This window comes from Chiloscyllium plagiosum, chromosome 35, assembly GCF_004010195.1.
Source record: "Chiloscyllium plagiosum isolate BGI_BamShark_2017 chromosome 35, ASM401019v2, whole genome shotgun sequence".
Classification (NCBI taxonomy): domain Eukaryota; kingdom Metazoa; phylum Chordata; class Chondrichthyes; order Orectolobiformes; family Hemiscylliidae; genus Chiloscyllium; species Chiloscyllium plagiosum.
The window spans coordinates 6,623,136-6,646,990 of record NC_057744.1 but is presented as its reverse complement, the minus strand read 5'-3'; the positions used below and the strand labels follow the sequence as shown (position 1 = coordinate 6,646,990).

General features: G+C 42.2%; 1 protein-coding gene across 1 annotated transcript in view; it reads left to right on the top strand.

Annotated features, from left to right (window-relative positions):
- The window catches only part of gig2o (grass carp reovirus (GCRV)-induced gene 2o), a 69,464-nt gene that overhangs the window by 16,696 nt on the left and 28,913 nt on the right, over positions 1-23,855 (top strand). The window contains exon 3 of the mRNA XM_043676408.1: positions 520-1,202. Coding sequence (XP_043532343.1) covers positions 520-1,202 — 683 coding nt within the window. The remainder of the gene's footprint in view (positions 1-519; positions 1,203-23,855) is intronic.

Here is a 23,855-nt window from a genome sequence, read left to right as displayed (position 1 = left end):
AGTCCAACTTGTCCATGCCAGATATTCTAAATTAATCTAGACTTGTTTTAACAAGTAACCTTACTGTGGCAAATATAAATACACTGACATGTGTAAAGAATTACACAGTACATAGGAAGATATTTGAGCCATTGTTCCACAGCAGTGGATAAACTAGTGCGATAGACTGATTCATACAGACATTCATAAACAAATACATATGAAACTTAATAAATATTCACAGCCTCATGCATGCATTTGAGAATTGGTTTAGCTCAGTTGGCTGGATTGTTGCTTTACAGAGCCAAATGATGCTAATAGTGTGGGTTAAATTCCCATCACTGGTTTCAGGTTACCATGAAGGGCTCTTCTTCCCTTGCCTGATGGCCATCAGGTTATGGTGACACAATGCACTTATTTATTTTATTTACACATGCTGATTGAGTTGGAGCCCAAACAAAATGAACGTAAGACCAAGCAATCTTCAAACAGATACATCATTATCTTTACTTTAAATTTATTTTTGTGTTTTGTTTACAGAACACTGCATTTTTGCATGTTTGAACAGCCGGGAGCCAGTGGCATGATGACATTACAATTTTTTGGATGGGAGACAGTTCATGACAATAATCATCATTTGCATTCAAATCAGGAACCAGTGAATGGCAGAGAATACATCATGTACCATGGTACCTCAGTCAGCAATGCAAGGTCCATCATACAATCAGGTTTCAAGCAATCAAGCAAGGGCATGCTCGGTCCAGGGGTCTATGTCAGTAGAGACAGGGAGAAAGCCAGAAGATATCCCATTAACACTCCAAATGATAGAGTTATTTTAATGTTGAAAGTACAAGTAGGAAAAGTCAAGAAAATAGATAAAGAAAATCATCCCATGTCAACAACTTGGAAACAACATGGATATGATACAGCATGGGTTCCTCCCAACTGTGGGATGAGAAATGTCCCCAGTGGATTAGAGGAAGATTGTGTTTGGGATCCACAAAGGATCCAGGTGATTGACGTAATAAATTCCCCTGATCCTGTGACAACACAGCAGTTGAAAGACTTGCTTCAAGCAAACCTGAACAGCAAGCCTGTGCCTGGGCCAGAGATGGTGGAGCATTGTCAGGCCTGTAAAAATACAATGGTACCTTCCCATCAGTTACAGCTCTGCTGGGGGTGTGGACAGACCATCTGCCCTTTCATGGCAAAACACATATGCAGCTAAACATTCAAAAGTGAAACCACATCAACTTGACATGATTGCTAACTTCATTTATTTTACTGTCTCATGTTTCTCTGTCTCATATTAACTGCCTTGTTAACAATATACTGCAGGGAATTTTCAGCATCAATTGTTAAAAATGACCTTATTTTATACTTTGAATTACTTTTGTGTTGAGAAAGGAGAGAGATTAGATTAGATTACTTACAGTGTGGAAACAGGCCAACAAGTCCACACCGACCTGCCGAAGCGCAACCCACCCAGACCCATTCCCCTACATTTATCCCTTCACCTAACACTACGGGCAATTTAGCATGGCCAATTCACTTAATTGAATTAGTTTCATTTTCAGACTTATTTTTATACTTCTGATGCCAGGAAGTCTGGAGGCCTCTTTGCATACATGCACTTTAAAAAGTTTTTACAACCCTGGAAATAAAAATATTGGGGGTTGGTAGCTAAGTGCATTAAAGAACTCTGATGGAGAGTCATCTAGACTTGAAATGTTAGCTTGCTCACTCTCTATGGATGCTACGTGACCCACTGTGATCTCTAACATTTGTTGTTTTTAGTAGAGCGACTACATTGAAAAAAAAATACTGGAGATCATAGTGGGTCTGGCAGCATCCGTGGAGAGAGAGCAAGCTGATGTTTTAAGTCTATGTTCATAAAGTATAGGAGCAGAATTAGGCCATTTGGCCCATTAAGTATGCTCCAGCATTCGATCATGGCTGATATGCTCTTCACCCCCATTTTCCTGCCTTCTCCCTATAGCCCTTAAATCCATTACCAATCAAACATCTGTCTAACTCCTCCTTAGAATGACTTACTGTCCCACCATCCACTTTGGGGTAGTGAATTCCACAGATTCATAACCCTTTGGGAGGAGTCGTTTTTCTTCAACTCTGTTTTAAATTTGCTATCCCTATCTTAAGACAATGACCTCTCGTCCTAGAATGCCCCACAAGAGGAAGCATTCACTCCCCGTCTATTTTATCCACACTGTTTATCATCTCGAATACCTCAACTTGATCTCCCCTCATTCTTCTAAATTCCAGACAGTATAGGCCTAAACTCTTCATTTTCTCTTCATACGACAAACCCCTCATCTCTGGGATCAATCTAGTGAAGCTTCTCTGAACTGCGTCCAATGGCACTTCATCTTTCCTCAAATAAGGGAACCAAAACTGTGCACAACACTTTAGGTACAGTCTCACCAATACCTTGTATAGTTGCAGCAATACTTCCTTAGCTGAAAATGTGTTGCTGGAAAAGCACAGCAGGTCAGGCAGCATCCAAGGAACTGGAGAATCGACGTTTCGGGCATAAGCCCTCCTTCAGGAATGAGGAAAGTGTGTCCAGCAGGCTAAGATAATAGGTAGGGAGGAGGGACTTGGGGGAGGGGCATTGGAAATGCGATAGGTGGAAGGAGGTCAAGGTGAGGGTGATAGGCCAGAGTGGGGTGGGGGCGGAGAGGTCAGGAAGAAGATTGCAGGTTAGGAAGACGGTGCTGAGTTCCTTACCTTTATATTCTATTCCTTTAGCTATAACAGCCAACATTTCATTTGCTTTCTTTATTATCTGCTGCACTTGCATGCTAGTTTTCTGTAACTTGTGAATGAGTACACTTAGACCCCTCTGCATTGGGGCACCCTGAAATCTCTGCCCATTTAGATATTAGGTTGCCATCCCATTTTTTTGACCCAAATGCATGACTCGTCATCAGAGCTGTTGGCTTGCAACCTGGAGTTAAAAAAATCCAGGCCTCAGTTGGCATTGCCAGTTTCTGCAGTACTGTCGAAAACTGAGTTTAGGGAACTCATGTTTGTTCTGCTGACCAAGTAATAGAGTTTGTTTTAAGGGTCTCAGAGAGAGATAATCAGCTGAGGAAAATCATCTAGTCAGAAGCTTTGTTAACCTGATAAAAAAAATCTTTGCTTGGGAATACTGGTGAAACTTCACTGTGGTTTGGTGGTTTGTATGGATAAAAATGAATGGAATTAATTTGAATTTTTTTTGGTGTTTGTACGGAAACGTTTCCAATCTTTCTATCTCATATAATGTAGTTCATTCTTTCTCCTTGTTTAATAAATGCTGAATTAAATGTTGTGTTAAAAGTACGCATGCAGGCTCTTGTGAAAGTCATTGAATCCCACTGTGGCACACTGGAAGAATAAGCTATTCAGGACTGAAAAGTGAGGAAAAGATTTCTTCTCTCAGAGAGTAGTTAACTAATGGAATTCTCTCCCACATTAGATACATTCAAGGGGGAGCTGGATGTAGCCCTTGCAACTAAAGGGATCAAGGAGTATGGAAAGAAAGCGGGAATGGGATACTGAGACTGTATGTTCAGCCATGATCATATTAAATAGTGGAGCAGGTTCAAAGGACCAAATAGCCTACTCCTGCTATTTTCCACATTTCTAAGTTAAAACAAAGTTCATGCTTGCACTTTCTAGTTAGAATTATATTTCAATCAAACACATGCCATAATACAATGAACTAATTAATTCACATACTGTTTGCCCTATTAGCATTAACTTCGAGGTATTGTTATCATCCCATGCTATTACTGGACAATTCAGATTTCAGACTGATGTCTGGCTTGATAAATTTGTTTTAGCAAGGTGTTCTCTCACTAACAAACATGCATGCAATATTACCAATTTAATTTCAAACAGAAAAGCATTCATTGTCCAAAATAGATGAATAATCAATAATTTTTTAAAAACTATGTGCATATAACATGCATTTAAGGATTTCAAAACACATATTAAAGTTACAATCCCATTAATCCTGACAACATCCCATTATAGTACTCAAACCAGAGAGAGTTCCCTTCTCCATCACACAAAGCGTTTGATTTGGCTGTACAAAGTTAAAAATCACACAACACCAGGTTATAGTCCAACAGGTTTAATTGGAAGCACACTAGCTTTCGGAGCGTCGCTCCTTCATCTGATCACCTGATGAAGGAGCAGCACTCCGAAAGCTAGTTTTTCCAAATAAATCTGTTGGACTATAACCTGGCGTTGTGTGATTTTTAGCTTTGTATACCCCAGTCCAACACCAGTGTCTCGAAATCATGATTTGGTTGTGGCTTGGTCATGAGACTCTGATAGCCCCTTCCTTGATTCATCATACAACTGAACTTAAACTTTCTCAGAATTAAGATAACCCCTTCAGAAGTTTAAGTCTTGAAAATAACACTTTTGGTCTGTAACCTGTAACTAAACTCCTTGGATTAAAATAATCTATTTTTGGAATTCTAACTATCTTCTCCCTTCCTTAGGAGCATCTGCTTTACATATCCATCTTCAGCTAAGAAACTTGCAGAACTGTTCCAAACTGAAACTAAAATGCTATTTTCCATGAGATGGGTGTTTCCCCTTAGCTCCAAAAATAGTTCTACCTGAAGGCCTAATTACTGTGTGCTTTGTTTATAAACCCTCCCAATTAAAACAAAAACCCATTTCTCTCCGGGAAATCTCCCTCTCATACAATGATTTAAAATAAGTCACCATGGCTACAGAACCATTCAAATCTTAATCATTAAACCCCTTCAAATCTTCTATTTGTAAATTCAATAAGGAGCATGGTCAATGCAAATGGAGGTTTGTCTGATTGAGACAAAGCTGGAACGAGTAAAGTTGGGAATTTGCTTCAAAGTGGGAATTTGGTGGAAAGGGGAAACCAAGGCACTTGAACTAAGTTTCGCTGCATGAAATAAACTCTCCAGAGTGAGAGGTAAGTGAGGAGGAGAGAAGGCATGGATTGAGAATCTATGCCACAGTGAGACCAGTGGCCGTGTGACATCAGGAACCAAAATAAAGATGCAAGTGTAAGTAAAGCAGCTGATTGATGAATAGGAATAATGAATGTATCTAGTCTTTAAAGGAATAGTGAGGTCTTCAGCTCATGTTTCGGTTTGTCATTATTTTCTTCTTTTCTGAACAATAAATTCTTAAGTGCAAGATTGATACTGGTGTGTTTAATTTTTTAAGATTTCACGAAAACACAAAGGGCGGGGAATATAATATAATTACTTCATAAGCTAAAGAAATATGATTGCAGTAACAGGATGGATGATGTGGACATGTGGGAGCTGTTAGAGAGCAAGGTAATCCAGAGCAAAATATCTGCTTGAAGTGTTTGCAGCTTGAGGAATATTGGATCCGAGTTAAGAAGGTGGAGTCCAAGCTGCAGATTTTGCATCATATCAGGGAGTGGGCATGTTACCTGGACAGGGCGAAAGTGAGGATTGCAAATGTTGTCATATTTGATGAAGGGCTCGATCTTCCTACTCCTCGGATGCTGCCTGACCTGCTGTGCTTTTCCAGCACCACTCTAATCTAGACCATGTTATCTGGACACTTTGCTTCTGGAGTTTCTCACACCCCTTCAGACTCGGTAAGTCTAATTTAGTTTGTGATTGGGAATAAGTGGGTGTGATTACAGGTGAGGCAGGTATGGGGATTCGGGGGGATACAGTTAAAGAGCCTGCAAGGGGGAGGCAATGGTTTAGTGGTATTATCAGGGGCAGCATGGTGGCTTAGTGGTTAGTACTGCTGCCTCACAGTGCCAGGGACCCGGGTTTGATTCCAACTTCGGATGACTGTGTAGAGTTTGCACATTCTCCCCGTGTCTGTGTGGGTTTCCTCCGGGTGCTCTGGTTTCCTCCCACAATCCAAAGATGTACAGGTTAGGTGAATTGGCCATGTTCAATTGCCCATAGTGTTAGGTGCATTAGTCAGGGATAAATATAGGGAATGGTCTGGGTGGGTTACTCTTTGGTGGGTCGGAGTGGGCTAAAGGGTCTGTTTCCATACTGTAGGGAATCTAATCTAATTGTCCAACAGTTTCAAAGTTCTTGCTTGCTGTGTGGACCTGAGTATGGACTGTCAAGAAGATGAATGAATTGGCCGAGCAATGTTATTGTTGGGAAATACTGAGAGAGTGTCACTCAGTAGCTGAACAGCATTGTACCTCCTCTGGGTCAGTTCGATAAGGACAGTGCAGTGGATTGTCTAACTAACAGAGGGCAGAGCATTGAGATAAAGGGTGAGTTTTCAAGAAGACAACTTGTAACTAATGGAACACCACAGGAATCTGTGCTGGGGACACAATTACTTTATAATATATAGGAATGACTTGAATGAGAGAAATTAATGTACTGTCACCAATTTTGCCAACATAGGTGGAAGATGGAATATAATATCAGAAAATGTAAGGTTACACAATTTGACAGGAGGAATAGAGAAGCTCAACATTATATAAACAGATACAAATTGAAAAAAAGTTATAGCACAAAAGGTTATGGGAAACCTTGTGCATAAATCTTAAAAAGCTAACATCCAATTTCATCAGGCAATAGGGAAAGCAATTGGAATTTGGATTTTATTTCAAAGGGAATCTAGTAAAAAATAGGGAAGTGTTGCTAAAACTGTATTCAGCACCAGTTGGACCGCACCGAGAATATTGTGGAGAATCCTAATCCTCTTATCTAAGGAAAGACAAACTGACATTGGAGGCAGTCCAGAGAAGGTTCTTCTAGGATAATCTCAGGTATGGAGGAATTTTCTTGAGAGCTGGGTAGGTCATCAGAGTTTAAAAGAATGAAATAAAAACTTATTGAAACATACTAAATGTGTTGACAGGGCAGATATGGAGAGAGAAACAGAGTTAACGTTTCCTATCTGATATTACTTCTTCAGAATTGATATTGACACTCGCTGCATCATTCCTAGGATCTGACCTGCTCTTGTAAGCCACTGTGTTAATGTGATGTGCTTAGTTGAGTTTCTGATCAATGGTAGCCCCCAGGATGTTGACAGCGGGAGATTCAGTGATGGTAACACCATGTCAAGGGGCGGTGGCTAGATTGACTGTTATTGGTGATGATCATAGCCTGGCATTTTTATGGTGGGAAATATGTTACCCTTAAACTGATGTTGTGAAGTGTCTCAGGAAATTCAAACATCTGTGATGTGATGTGACAGTCACCTTATCAAGTCAGGTGCTTTTAATTCATTGTAGATTGAGTGTAGAAGTTCAGGCAGCATCTGAGGAGCAGGAGAGTCAGACCGATGAAGGGTCCTGCCTGAAACGTTGACTCTCCTGCTCGTCAGATGCTGTCTGAACTGCTGTGCGTTTTCCGGCACCACATTCAATCTGCTCTGACTCTCCAGCATCTGCAGTCCTCACTATGTCCTTTAATTTCAGTAAAAGACTTCCCTTTATTGCCACCTGACAACACTGAAATAACTTTTCTTCAGAATAAAGTTTCTACTTTCAAACTGAATTGGAGGGGATGATGCATTGTAGAGAAAAAATGGAATGTATAAAATCAAACTTTTTGGAATATGTGACTTGGAAAAATAGAAGAATTAACTGAGATAAAATAATGGAAGTTGCATTGTTAGATGGAGCTGGGCATTAAAACAAAATGAAGGAAGATGGCAGAAATAAACAGTGCTATTCCAAAGAATTCAAAATGTTAACCCAGTTTCTTCATTCAGAGACGCTGCCAGACCTACTACGTTTCTCGAGCATTCTCAGTTCTTTTTATTTCAGAAAAGATGTGGTGTTTTTCATAATCCAATAAACATCAGCCTTCATTGGTTGGTTCAAAAGAGGAGTAAGGGAACTCCCACAGTCTGAGAGTCATGGATACTATTTAGCCCTTGATTAAAATTACTTAATATAGATGACCTGGTCTTTTATTTCATTGTTGTTGTGCAGTCTTGATGTTGAAGAAATGGCCACCGTGTTTTCAATGTTATGATAGTGACTGCACTTCCAAAATGTTTTATTGGAATGCCCTGAAGTGGCAAAAGGTGCCATATCAATAACAGCATAAGAAAAGGAGCCAGGGAAAATGCCATTCAGCTCCTCAACACTGCTCTTCCATTCAAAATGACCATGACTGGGTGGCAATGGTGGCTCAATGGTTAGTACTGCTGCTTCCCAGTGCCAGGGACCTGGGTTCAATTTCACCCCTGTGTGAGGTTGCACATTCCCCCGTGTCTGCCTGGGTTTCCTTTGGGTGCTCTGGTTTCCTCCCACATTCCAAAGAGTGCAGCTTAGGTAGATAGGTAATGCAAAATTATCCCTTAGTGTCAAGGGGTGTGTAGATTAGCCATTAGAAATACAGAGTTATTAGGCAGGGTGGCTGGGTCTGGGTAGGAGGGTTGGTGTGGATTTGTTGGCCAAATAGCCTGCTTCCACACTATAGGGATTCCATAACTGATCTGATTGTGACCTCAACCTTGTTATTCTGTCTGCTCTCCCATAACTCTTCACTCGTTTATCTATTAAAACTCTGTCTAACAACAGCCTTGAGCATGCAAGTCTGTCCCTCCGCAAAACAATAGGTGAGAAATGACTGTCAAGTCCATCTTAATTATTAGGTGGTGCAACTCTCTGCTTTTCTATCTATCTGCAACCCACCTGAAATCAATTTATTCTCACACACACACACACACAAACAACACTTATTTCCAAATGGATAATGTTAATAAATCTGGCTGGGTTTGCGCGCCACTTCTTCAATTCCAACCAACATTCCCCTCCATAATATCTTGAGCTGGTCGGAAGGGTTCCAGATTTACGCAAGAAGATTCCATTCTCAGATTTGGGAATTGTCACTAATTCTGAACTGAATTTCATCACATCTATTAGTTCTTGCTGTCATTCTCTCTCTGCTACTGCCCCCACCTCTCATCAAGGCTCATGGCCTATCACCCTCACTGTAGATAAACTGCAGATCGTCTGAAGATCCTACCATGTGCACCCATCACACTACCCTCATTAATATATATTGGCTCCCCACCAAACATTTCCATTTAAAGCTTTCATCTATAATTGATCATCTCGTCAAATTCTTCCTTGGCTTCGCTCCTCCTTGTCTTTATAGTCTCCTTCAGCCCTCCAATACCCTTCAATCCTCTGTGTCTCTAACTCTCTGTCCCTCCAACTCAGGCCTTCATTCATCTCCCTGCCTTTGATGACAACAAACCAATAGCATAAAAGCTAAAACAACCAATAGTCTGCTCAATGTAGTAAAGCATCGTAAGGAGCATTGGAGGGCTATGAAGTAAAATTAAGATTAGAGTCAAAGGGCGCAAGCCAATTTGCCCCAAACAGTAATGAAATGAATGACCAGAGCATCAGTTTTAGGTGAAATTCATTATTTAATTATAAATGAAGAGGCCATTCAGTCCATCATTTATCACCCATTAGAAATATTCTGGGCCCTCTTGTGGAATAGTGGTACTGTCCCTACTCATGGAGGCCTGGTTTCAAGTACCATCTAATCCATGGCCAGTGATAACATCTCTGAATGGGTTGATCGGAAAACTAGGTTAAAATATAAATATTCTAATGCTGCTCACTGCAGAATCAAATTGGAACTAATTCCAGGTTTTCACTCCTTTCTAATTGGATGTCCAGCTCATCAGTTTGTGCTTTCATGCTCTGGAATTCCATCTCCTCCTGCTTTGTCATCCACCTCTTTCATCAAATGCTTATTCACCCCTTCCTATTTTTAAAATAAATTAATTAGTTTACAGGATGAGTGCATCACTGGATAGGCCCGCTTTTATTGCCATCCCTAACTACCCAGAGGGCAAGTGAGAGGCAATCACATTGCTGTCTATCTGCAGTGACATTTCGACCACACCAGGTGAGGATGGGTAGTTCCCTTCCCTAAAAGTCATTCTTGAACCAGATCAGTTTTTTCTGACCATCGACAATGGATACATGGCCATCATAGACTCTTAATTCCTGATTTGTATTTAGTTCAAATTCTACCATCTGCAGTGGTGGGATCTGAATCTGAGTTCCCAGAACATGACCTGGGTCTCTGGATTAACAATCCAACAATAATTCCATGGTCTGAACACACCTCAGAACGCAGTGGAAATAGGAGGAAGGAAGATTTGAGGAAAATGTCTCCTCATTGAGAAGAATAGAGCTGAAGGAATAAGCCTGTGAACGAGATGAGATGTTCTGCTTTCAAGCTGAATTAATGAAACAAGTTAGGACGAGCAGATTATTTCAGGCATGGGCCACCAGACTCCGCTGTGAGTGCAAAAGGTGCAGAAAAAATGTGCAAGGGTGTTGCAGGGAATGGAGGTTTGAGTCATGAAGAAAGGCTGGATACGCTGGGACTTCTTTCAGTGGAGCGTCGGAGGCTGAGGGGTGACCTTATAGAGGTTTATCAAATCATGAGGGGCACGGATAAGCTGAATAGCTAAGGTCTTTTTCCAAGGGTAGGGGAGTTCAAAACTAGACATCATAGGTTTAAGGTCAGAGGGGAGAGATTTAAATGGGACCTGAGGGGCAACTGTTTCAAACAGATGGTTGGTGGGGGTATAGAATGGACTATTGGAAGTGGTCGAGATGGGTGCAATTAGAATATTTAAAAGACAAATGGACAGGTACATGAATCAGAAAAGTTTAGAGAGACATGGGCCAAACACAGGCAAATGGGACTAGTTTTATTTGAGATACTTGGTTGGCTTGGATGAGTTGGCCCCAAGAATCTGTTTCTGTGTTGTATGGTTCTGTATGACTTAGTGCTACGAAATAAGCCAGGCTTTATAAAACATCTTAAAGTAGGGGAACACTTAGGAGGCAGTGACCATAATATGGTAGAGTTCAGTCTGCAGTTTGAAAGAGAGAAGGCAAAATCGGATGTAATGGTGTTACAGTTAAATAAGGGTAATTACAAGGGCATGAGAGAGGAACTGACAAAAATCGACTGGAAGCAGAGCCTAGTGGGGAAGACAGTAGAGCAACAATGGCAGGAGATTCTGGGTGTAATTGCGAACACAGGTCAGAGGTGCATTCCAAAGAAGAGAAAGATTATCCGAGGGGAATTAGACAGCCATGGCTGACAAAGGAAGTCAGGAAATGTATCATCGAAAAAGAGAGTGCCTATAAAGTGGCCAAGAGCACTGGGAAATCAAACAATTGGGAAGACTACAAAAACAAACAGAGGATAACAAAGAGAGAAATAAGGAAGGAGAGGTAGGCTAGCCAGTAATATTAGGAATGATAGTAGAAGTTTTTTTCAATACATAAGAAACAAACGAGAGGCAAAAGTAGAAATTGGGCCACTCCAAATTGATGCAGGAAGGCTAGTGCTGGGAGATAAGGAAATGGCTGAAGAACTTAATAAATATTTTGTGTCAGTCTTCACAGTGGAAGACATGAGTAATATCCCAACAATTAAGGAGAGTCAAGGGGCAGAATAGAGTATGGTAGCTATTACAAAAGAGCAAGTGCTAGAAAAGCTAAAAGATTGATAAATCTCCTGGCCCCGATGGGTTACATCCTAGAGTTCTGAGAGAGGTGGCTGAGGGAATAGCGGAGGCACTGACTGTGATCATTCAAAAATCACTGGAGTCAGGGAAAGTCCCAGATGATTGGAAAATCACTGTTGTAACCCCCTTGTTCAAGAAAGGATCAAGACAAAAGATGGAAAATTACAGACTGATTAGCCTAACCTCGGTTGTAGTTAAAATTCTAGAATCCATCGTTAAGGATAAGATTTCTAAATTCTTGGAAGTGCAGGATAGGATTAGAACAAGTCCGCACACATTTAGTAAAGGGAGGTCGTGCCTAACAAACCTGTTAGAATTCTTTGAAGATGTAAAACCCAGTGGATGTTATCTATCTAGATTTCCAAAAGGCCTTTGATAAGGTGCCTTACGGAAGGATAAGGTGAGGGCCCATGGTGTTCGAGGTGAGCTACTGGCATGGATTGAGGATTGGTTGTCTGACAGAAGGCAGAGAGTTGGGATAAAAGGCTCTTTTTTGAAATGGCAGCTAGTGACAAAAGTGATGTCCCGCAGGGTTCAGTGTTGGGGCCGCAGTTGTTCACTTCATATATTAATGATCTGGATGAAGGGACTGGGGGCATCCTGGCAAAGTTTGCCGATGATATGAAGTTAGGAGGACAGGCAGGTAGTACTGAGGAGGTGGGGAGGCTGCAGAAAGATTTAGACAGTTTAAGAGAGTGGTTCAAGAAATGGCTAATGAAATTCAATGTGAGTAAATGCGAGGTCTTGCACTTTGGAAAAAAGAATACAGGCATGGACTATTTTCTAAATGGTGAGAAAATTCAGAAAGCCAAAGTACAAAGGGATCTGGGAATGATAGCCCAGGATTCTCTAAAAGTTGACTTGCAGATTGAGTCCGTGGTTAAGAAAGCAAATTCTTCAGGTGGGGATACTAGGACCCGTGGGCACAGCCTTAGAATTAGAAGGGGTCAAATTAGAACAGAAATGAGGAGATATTTCTTCAGCCAGAGAGTGGTGGATCTGTGGAATTCGTTGCCATGGAGCGCAGTAGAGGCTGGGACGTTAAATGTCTTCAAGGCAGAGATTGATAAATTCTTAATCTTGCAAGGAATTGAGGGATACGGGGAGAGTGCGGGTATGTGGCATTGAAATGTTCAGCTCTTTGAGCATTTTGATGGAACATTCTCTGAATGAGTACTTGAACTGACTGGTCAAATGTTGTTTTATTTACTTTATAGCTGATCCATCCACTCTGAGGAAGCGTCTCTCTATCTGAAACGTTAACCCTGATTTCTCTCCACAGATACTGCCAGACCCACTGAGCTTTTCCAGCAATTTCTGTTTTTGTTTCTGATTTCCAGCATCCCCTGTTCTGTCAATTTTATTTGTAGCTGACCCATGTCAGATGCCTTTAAGTACTCCAGCATATTGTGTTTGGATAAGTGTCTTGTCACCTTTTCTCAGATTTTTCTGTGTAATGTGTTTACCATTCCCAATGGACAGAGCACAGACTCTACAGGATTGGCTGTTGGAAGAAATTGGAAAATACCACAATGAAACACTAGATGGTGCTCTCATGAGGTTAAAAATCAGGTTATAGTCCAACAGGTTTAATTGAAAGCACACTAGCTTTCGGAGCGACTATCACCTGATGAAGGAGTGTCGTTCTGAAAGCTAGTGCTTCCAATTAAACCTGTTGGACTATAACCTGGTGTTGTGTGATTTTTAACTTTGTACACCCCAGTCCAACACCGGCATCTCCAACTCATGAGGTTAGTCATGTAACATTCCTATCGACAATGCAGAAAGTACTTTGGTCTGTACACAATCTCCTGTTTCGAGTCTCAATTTTAATTTATACACCCCCTATGAGGTTGGGGCATTATTATTACATTAAATGTACCATTAACAGATTTTGTTGTTACTTCATAGAGCAGTTGTGGAATTTTCACAAGTTTCAGATTAGATTACTTACAGCGTGGAAACAGGCCCTTCGGCCCAACAAGTCCACACCGACCCACCACCCACCACCCACCCAGACTCATTCCCTACACCTAACACTATGGGCAATTTAGCATGGCCAATTCACCTGACCTGCACATTTTTGGACTGTGGGAGGAAACCGGAGCACCCGGAGGAAACCCACGCAGACACAGGGAGAATGTGCAAACTCCACACAGTCAGTTACCTGAGGCGGGAATTGAACCCAGGTCTCTGGCGCTGTGAGGCAGCAGTGCTAACCACTGTGCCACCGTGCCGCCCCCCCAAGTTTGCAGTCAATAAAAAAGATTTGCATTTGTAAAGTCAGAGAATGCAGGAGAAACTCTGGCAGCCTCTCTGGAGAAAGAAGGTTAGTGTTTTGAGACTGAGATGACTCTTGTTTGGAAGAGAAACCCTATCCTTGGTTGAATCTAGGCACCAGATCTTGAAGGCAAATGGTCCTCATAAAAGCTATGATCAGTGAACACTCACTTTGTGAGCAGGCTGTGTATATTTTGAGATGATGGAGACTAGGGAGGGATCCACTACCTGTAAAAGTGCCACACTTCATAAATTTTCACGTGGTGTGACCAGAGATTGACAGTTCAATGGAATTACTCTGCAGTAAAACTGCAGGAAGTGGCATTATAAAGATTGTGGTAGTTTCCAAAATAGCAAACAACACTGCATCAGTAGATGTTTGAATGTTAGTCTTACTGTCATATTAGTCAAAACAATTTAAGATGCAAATGTCACACACTGGTCAAACTCATCCAGGATACTTCAAAATGGAGCTCCAATATACTCAGCATGTTCAAAGAACAAAGAACAGCACAGCAAAGGAACAGGCCCTTCGGCCCACCAAGCCTATGTCAACACATGACATCTTTCCAACCTAAAAACCTTTTGCCTCCTCACGGTCTGTATTCTCCTACGCCTGCCTAGTCATGTATTGTATCAGTTTCATTTTCAAGTATTTTCCCTTTTTGGGAGTGGTGCCAGGAAGTATGATTGGACAGTGGAGGGGTTGATATATGGGGAGGCTTGTGTCATAATTTTCAAAAGTTCAACTCCAACTTGAACCCTCCTCCAACCGGTCCCAGGTGGGGAGGAATTTAAACCTTTTGACAAGGCTCACATCCTCTGATTTAGTCTGGTCTAGGGTTTCCTTGACCCTGGGAAAGCTGCCACTGGGCTGAGGTAAAGGCAGCCTTAGGGTGAAATGCCCTCTGAGCACTGTGGGCCAAGTCCAACAAGATCCAGAATGCATCCTGTGCTCCTAATATGCTCCCCACTCTGAGACCTACCCTCCTCCTCCTCTCCCAGATTTATCCCATCATACAGGTCCCAATGTCAAACTTACTCCTGCTGGGAGTCATGAATTTGTATTCTAGTACCTGGTCTTGTGGATTGCTCCAGAGTATTCTGTGCCCATTGGAAGCCAAGCCCAGCAAATAAGCTGATGTCAAGGGAAGGGAGCCACTAGATGCTTAGAGGTGCATGCTGTTGAGTTAGATCACAAGACCATATGAAGTAGGCCATTCAGCCCATTAAGTTTGCTCTGCCATTCAATGAGATCGTGTTTGATCTGATAGTTCTCAACTCTACTTTTCTGCCTTTTCTCTGTAAATCTTGATTCCCATACAAAACTGTCTATCTTGGAATATAGGGAGAAAGTGAGGACTGCAAATGCTGGAGATCAGAGCTGAAAATGTGTTGCTGGAAAAGCGCAGCGGGTCAGGCAGCATCCAAGGAGCAGGAGGATCGACGTTTCGGGCATGAGCCCTTCTTCAGGAATTCCAAATATCTTGGAATATATGTGACTGTCTAGCCTCAACAGACCTTAGGGTGGCATGGTGGCTCAGTGGTTAGCACTGCTGCCTCACTGTGCCAGGGACCCAGGTTCAATTCCTGCTTTGGACAACTGTCTGTGTGGAGTTTGTACATTCTCCCCGTGTCTGCGTGGGTTTCCTCAGGGTACTCCGGTTTCCTCCCACAGTCCAAAGATGTGCAGGTTAGGTGAATTGGCCATGCTAAATTGCCTGTAATATTAGGTGCAGGAGAATGGATCTTGGTGGGTTGCTCTGCAGAGGGTTAGTGTGGACTTGTTGGGCCGAAGGGCCTGTTTCCACAATGTAGGGAATCTAATCTTTACAATGTAAAGAGCTCTGTAGAGAATTCCACAGATAATCCACCCTCTGAGACAACCAATTCCTTGTCATCTCTCTCTTACATGTGCAACCCTTTACTCTGAGATGATGCCCTCATGCCCTAGACTCAACCACAAGGGGAGACAACCACTCCACATTTATGCTGTTAAGTCCCCCGTGAATCTTAAACAAAAACAGAAATTGCTGGATAAGCTCAGGTCCGGCAGCATCTGAGGAGAAAAATCAGATTAACATTTCCAGTCAAGTAACCCTTCCTCAGAATTGATGGTAGCTAGGAAAATGTTGGTTTATGTGCAGAAGATAGGGTGGAGGGAAGGGTAAGGAGTAAATGCTAAGTGTGGATAGAGCCCAAAGAGAGAGAATAGCTGGACAGACATAGGAGTGGATGAGAGAAGGAAGCAGCACCAATGATGTCATCGATATACCAGTGAAACAGTTGTGGGTAGGGGCAGGAATAGGACCGGAATAAAGAGTGTTCCACATACCCCACAAAGATACAGGTCTAACTGGGGCCCCAAGCGGGTACCCATGGCCACCCCTCTGACCTAAAGAAAGTGGGAAGAGTCAAAGAGAAGTTGCTGAGGGTAAGGACAAGCTCGGCCAGGCAGAGGAGGTTGGTGGTGGGTAGGGACTGTTCAGGTCTTTGTTCCAGGAAGAAGTAGACAGACCTGAGACCACCCTGCTGGGGAATGGACTTGTAAAGACATTGCATGTCCATAGTAAAGAGAAACTGGCTGGAGTCCGCAAACTGGAAATTCTGAAACTGATGCAAAGCATCAGAGGAATTGTGGATATAGCTGGGCAGGGACTGGACCACAGGAGAAGGGACTGGACCACGGGAGAAGGGACTGGACCAGGGGAGAAGAGACTGGGTTAAGGTAGGAAGAGATGGGATCTGTGGGACAGGAGCAGGCAGAAACAATGGGTCTCCCCGGGCAGTCCTGTCTTTGGATTTTGGAAGGAGGTAAAAGTGACCTGTGTGGGGTTGGGTGACTATCAGCTTGGAGGCAGTGGAAGGGGAGATCACCAGATAAAATGAGGTTAGTGACCGTAGTGGACACAATGGCCTGATGTTTCATGGTGGGGTCATGGTCCAGGGGGAGATAGGAGGAGGTATCTGAGAGCTGGCATTCAGCCTCTGCAATGTAGAGGATGGTCCACCAGACAACAGTACCCTTGTCTGCAGGCTTAATTATAAAGTCAGGCCCCTTACAATCTTGTACATTTTAATAAGACTGCACTATATGTGTGAAAACCCAGATGGTACGAAACACGCCTACATATTCCACCCCCCTGTTAATATCAAGGTTATGGTTTCCAGACGTAGTGGGGAGTGTTTTATCTCTAATAACATTCAGCAGCAGGATAATGCTCAATTATCCCAATTATATCTATTCTCCACTTTTTAACACCAATTTAATTGTCTCCAACCGGAGCAGACATTTTCAGTGCTAATTAAATTTAGGCACCTTGAAAGTTAAAAAAAAACAGAGATTTTAACAACACATAAATCTTCAATTTAATTGATCTTCAATTATTAAAGTGTTAAGGTACATCAAAGTCAATGTATGTGAAGATCTGAACCCTGGGGGTGGGGGTTGGGGTTGGTGGGGCATCTCTGTTCCGTGATCGGTCAATAGGCATTCACAATGAGTCTGGTTCTTTAAAGCTTCATTCTTTATTCCTTCATAGGGCTGGGTACAGAGCATCTGCAAACACAGAGGTTATACACTTCCGTGTTCCCCAGAGGAGCTGTGCACATGGCTGAAAATAAAGACATTTTATTCTTGTCTTAAAGAAAGTTACAGGCCATGATCACATAGTACATTCAGACAATTACCAAACAATACACGATAATGTTTTATTTGACAGCTACTTGGTCCAATGATATTTCCTGGGAACCAACTTTGTTTTCCAACACTCAGGCCACCCTTATCTCACTTACCAAGCCTTTGCCCCTGCACCTGAAGGTCAGTTCGGATGGCCAGTAATGTCTTATCCAGTCTACTTATTTCTATGCTGTAAAGGGAGCATTGTCCATTAATCTCTATTGAAGCAGACTGTGGTTAGTCAATTATGCAGCTATAGCAGAATTGTTAATTTGTATCCCAGAAGCCATTTTGTCATGTTATTTGTATCGAGAAGCCATTTTATTGCCACCTAAGTTATTAAGAGCATCTGTTAAGCTGTTGTTCCTGACAACAACTAGTTACCATAGCCTGTATTCAGGTTTCAGATCCTCATCTCCCCGTTTGGTCATTCCATGACCACACCATACGATGGGAGGGCATAGATTAGATCAGTCCAATTAAATGGACGCTAGAGACTGCCATAACTCGTTCTCCTCCAAGGAAGTAGGGGGAGACAACCGTTCCTCCTCATCTTCATTTGGGAAAAAAAGCATTTTCTGGGGGGAACCGATGTTCTCAACAGAAGTTATCAGCTTGGCAATAATGCATTTAACAATAGCAATGCCAGCAAAGAGACAAAGTAAAATAATACCAACATACACGGCCAGATTTATCAACCAGTAGTACCATGAGCCAAAACCCCAATCTCCCTATCCAGTGCCTTCTGTCATTTGATTGACGGAGGTGCGGATATTACCTACATGCTTGGCAATGGTCTCGGTGAGGTCAGTAACGCCCATCATACACTTGCCCTTCAACATGGTGCAAACCCCACCCCCTTTGGTGAGTAGGTAATCGAGGGCATACCGGTTTTGTTGGGAAAATAGATGCAATTCTAAGAGCATGTCCTTGACTCTTGCTAAGGCCGCGGCCGTCTCGTTGCCCAAGAGGGTGAGACCGCAAATAAGATAATTTTGGTTTTGATGGCTAATAAAGAAATGCGTAGCCCACAGAGTGAGCTTTACTGTTGCCCAAGGCCATAGCAACCCTCCAATGCATGCAGAGTTGAGGTGAAAGTGAACATTTGGTAGGGAAGCACCAACCCCATTCCCAGGTAGTTGGACAGGGAACAGTAGTCGGGAATGGTGTGCCTCTGGCTACAGCACAAGGAGTATCTATTTCATCAAGAACAAGGAAGTTGGTCGCTCTGTCTTGGCTGAAAAAATAATAACTGGGTTTAGTGTAGATAATGGAGTGGGCTTCCCACTAAGAAGCAGGCCTGTCTTTGTGACTTACTTAAACATACGGGTAGTCCACGTCCACAAAGAAGGTCGCCCCGGGCGCTTAGGGTGAAAGCTGCTCAATAAAAAGAGGTGGGTCTTTCGGTAAGAGATGTGGTTATTGTCCCAGACTGGTTCCTTCCATCCCACAATTGGGAAGATGGAGGTGCCGTTCGGGGTCTCATAGTGAAGGTGGGTGATGCTGTTACCCATACCACAAAAAGCCTGAACACCGATAATAAGAGGGACACATGTCTCCCTTAGGCATATGCGTGAGATGCGAGGCCCCACAGGGGAACTGTAGTGGTTAGTATATTTAACCAAGGCACATGGAATAGTCTTAGTCACATTTTCGTAAGCACACTCCTATCCTGTACAGTTGTAACAATTTGGAGAGGCTAACCTAGACTTATTAGAGGAAGTCCACAAGCAATTAGCAGGTGGGGATAAGTAATAGAAACATTATGTCCGGTAAATGCCTTAAAAGTGTTCCATACACTGTCATTGGGACTTGGGAGGGGGAAAGGGATCAAGGAGTCCTTTGCTGGTGTGAGGGCTTAACAGACCACTTCATCCCAGCCAAATATTTTGTTGTGACTTTAAAAAAACAAATTGTTAGTGAAAGACGCCTTTCCCCCCTTTTCTCTTTTGCGGTGTGTAGATTTAGACCCCTTTGAATAAGGCAAGGCTTACCAGGGCCACCCATAGCACAACTGAAATCAAACTGGCACACCACACCTTGACAGGGTAAAGAACATTGAGACTTATCCTGTAAATGAACTGTCCGATCTCCTTGATGCAGTTGACCATTGCAACAGTCATTCTTGGTAATGTTCCATGCATCAAAGGAATCAGTCTCTTGGTACACGAGGACATCTTTTCGGCATAAATGGTACACAGTCTCTGGTTGCCCATCGAGGTTGGAGGCTGTGGCGTGTCCATTGTAATAGAGTATAAACCATTCCCTCCTTGCCCAAGTGTGTACAATAATGCACATAGTCAACTAAAATAGGCAGCAGCAAAGAAGGAACACAAATTTGTCCAGCAGGGGTCACCCACATTTTGGCTTGAGTATCAAGGGAGAACGCTATTTGAGGCCATAGTTTGTCCTCTTCAGCAGAGGCCTTCCCCTGTGATTTCTATACATTACCCAGGTCGGGCATACCTGTCCCTATATCGTCTCTGTCTGGGTTTTGCTAGGGGCCCCATGGGACCAGAAGTTTGGGGTGTAAGACTGCCTGCTTGGCAGCTGCACCCACTTGCCCATTACTTTGTAAATTGTATCAGTTGCCTCAGCGTGAGCCAAACATCTTGATAACTGCCAGAATAATTGGAAAAAACAGCAAGACTACAACGTGTGGGGGTTAAAAATCCTCTATGTTCTCACAAGGCTCCAAAATCGTGGGTCATACCAAGAGCACAATGAAGAGTCAATGTATATTAGCAGATTTTCCTTTTACTAACACACAAGCATGTGAATTCCCCACGTTCGCTCCAAGGTAACATTAGAAACATATCACTCCCCAGTGGCCACATTTCCACAGTTGAAGCAAGGGCCAGCCATTTGTCCCTGAAAGATTTTGCTGTCTTGTTCCTCATCTCAAAGGTGTAGTACTGGGGCTTGCCTGTCCCCATTTCCAGGGTCCCCTCGGGAAAAGGTTGCTCTGGTCGCTAGGTGGGCATCTGAGGTAGGTTCCACCCCTAGTGGGTATCCTGGTCCCAATCAATGCTGTCAGGGCTGGCACACAGCATTTGGGATCGCGAGGGCGCTGGATATAATTTGTTTTACCTGTAACTTGCATCGTGGTTCTGTCTGATTCTGGCCATCCCAATAGAAAACCACCACTCACCTCATTTGCGACTGGAAATTCCTAGTTCATATTGTTTGTCTGGATTATGTTAGTGACACCAGGAGGAAAACATTGCAAAGGCATCGGGTTAAACAAAGGTGATTGAGCTTTTTGATTTTTTTTTCAATTGTATACCACTTCTGTCAGACAGATAGCCACATATTTCAGTCTTGTAACACAAGCCATTCGTATTCAGGCTACTCCCAGAATTTTGCTGCATTTACATCCGCATCACCCTTGGACATGTTGAGCAAATTGAGTCGGTTTGTTCCTGCAGTCAGGGGCATGCTTCATTAACATTACTTTAATTTTACAGCGTAGTTGCTTTAACCCTGTTTGCACATTCCTCAGCCGTAGTGGTCTTACACTGTTTCTCAGGTCCCTTTTATTTTTTCAGCTACCCATTCACAGTCAGCTATGAACACGTCCCAGCTTTTGGACAGTTCCATCTGCTGTACATGCCTCTATCCCCCAATCACATGCAGAATTCCTTCAACTGGCCAGGAAGGTGTCTTTCCATTCTTTCGTTAGCAACTAATTAATGCAACCATGCTTCAAATGAATCATGAGGCAATGAGACAGGTCACTGACAACGTGTAAAGGAATAAAACCAAGTGATCCTGCCAGTTAGTTCTGATTTTGTGATCTAGGGCGAATACAATTGATTATTTAAAAATAATAAATAAATTAATCTGTAATTAAATGAATGGAATGAAATTAAATGAATCTGTAATTCAGAGGTGGAAACCGAACAAGTGATTAAGACATTTTAAAAGTCATCAATATAAACTGGAAATTCATTTATTCAGTATTTAATATTTAAATATAAAATGTCTACTGTTTCCAACTCTGAAATCCATTACAATTACCTGGTTCTAGTCCCTAAATGTAAATCCCAGATTAGGTTCCTTAAGTGGTCCTGCCCAGTCATTGCTCATTTACAATGCTATAGGCCGTGAAATAACTACAGCTACCTTAAAAGGTTTTGTCTACTCACATGGTAACAAAAAACCTTCTAATGCACAAATAATGGCCGAATCCAAAGACACAGATATTAAAAATAGGATGTTAATATTGTTACATGATTAATCACAGCATAATATTGAACTGAAACTTCGATTGTCATTGAGGGAGGGGAATTGATATAAAATAAAGCCAGGACTGGTACATCATAATCACCAATGAAACACAGCAGTCTTAAAATTAAGTGAAAACAAATGATTCTGAAACAAAAATTAAATCTGATAGTATCATTTTCTGAAAAAAATGAGATATATGGTTTGGGATATTTTGGATCTATCTTTATACTTCTAGTTTTACAAAATTTAACTAAATTAAATAAGGTTCATGCAATTCCTCCAACCAATGAACAAATGTTAAAGCCCGAAGTGACTTTCCTCAATGTTAGATTTAAATTATAACTAAAGTTGCTCTCATCCTGGAACAGAATGATTCTGCACCTGAGGCCAAGATTTAGTGCTACTGCTTTATTTCCTTTAGTCAATTCTTTGATTAGTACAACACGTAAAATGATCTTTGGCAGTAGCATGAAACGATGGGGAATTTGAGAACAAGTTTATACTGATGTCAAATGGTGCAGAATCGAAGGAGATTATACACTTAATGGTAAGGTCCTAGGGAGTGTTGCTGAACAAAGAGACCTTGGAGTGCAGGTTCATAACTCCTTGAAAGTGGTGTCGCAGGTAGATAGGATAGTGAAGAAGGTGTTTGGTATGCTTTCCTTTATTGGTCAGAGTATTGAGTACAGGAGTTGGGAGGTCATGTTGCGGCTGTACAGGACATTGGTTAGGCCACTGTTGGAATATTGCGTGCAATTCTGGTCTCCTTCCTATCGGAAAAATGTTGTGAAACTTGAAAGGGTTCAGAAAAGACTTACAAGGATGTTGCCAGGGTTGGAGGATTTGAGCTATAGGGAGAGGCTGACAGGCTGGGGCTGTTTTCCCTGGAGCGTCGGAGGCTGAGGGGTGACCTTATAGAGGTTTACAAAATCATGAAGGTCATGGATAGGGTAAATAGACAGTCTTTTCATTGGGGTGGGGGAGTCCAGACCTAGAGGGCATAGGTTTAGGGTGAGAGGGGAAAGATATAAAAGAGACCTAAAGGGCAACCTTTTCACGCAGAGGGTGGTATGTGTATGGAATGAGCTGCCAGAGGATGTGGTGGAGGCTGGTACAATTGCAACATTTAAGAGGCGTTAGGCTGGGTATATGAATAGGAAGGATTTGGAGGGATATGGGCCGGTCGCTGGCAGGTGGGACTAGATTGGGTTGGGATATCTGGTCGACATGGACCGGTTGGACCGAAGGGTCTGTTTCCATGCTGTACATCTCTATGACTCTATGACTCCATGTTGTCTTCCTCCATATTAAACTGATTTGAAATTAAATAAGATTGGCTTTCATGTAAGCATAAAAGTGATTAGGTAGAAAGTGACAGTAGGGCAGTCAGGCCTGTAAGAAGAACAGGGGTTAATATTTCTGTGAGAAACAAAAACTCACTCACTTCAATAATTTCAGTCCGAGACCAAAAATCTGAACCAGTAGTGTCGTTTATTTGTACACTTGCAAGTGGGAGCAATGTCTAATGCCAGGTAAGACAATGACAAATACACATCAAATCCAACAAACTCTCGAAATTTATACAATTTGAGTCCCCATATATTTTTTCTTATTTCATTGTTTGCCCCCTCCTCCACTTATGTCACTCATTTCCTTAAGACTGATCCCACAACTTCTGTTTATCCGGCCTTGTCCGTGACAAATGCCTATCTCTGGCTCCCATAAGGTTGTTTGACGTCATCCCATTCTTTGCTTACCATTATCTACTCCCTCCATCTGCGCTGCCCCTCACAGCATCTTATCACTAAGCCCTTTTAATTGGGGTTTGTTCCTGTGTCCCCATACAAGTGGGAAAACAGATGTTTATACAGGCCTTTCTTCACAATATTTTATCTAGTGCCTGTATTTCTACCATTGTTTTGTAATCACGTCTCATGCTGACATATCATTTTTAACGGATTATATACTTCCTCTATGTCGTTCCCATTCTTGTTAACTCAGCTCTTAGCTGAGAAACAATCATAGACTAATGTGAATTCATTTACTCTGTATCAGAACTTATAATTTGCAGAAATAACATTAATTCACCTATATCCCACAATTTCCCCTTTTTCTTTTGATTACCATTTGTTAC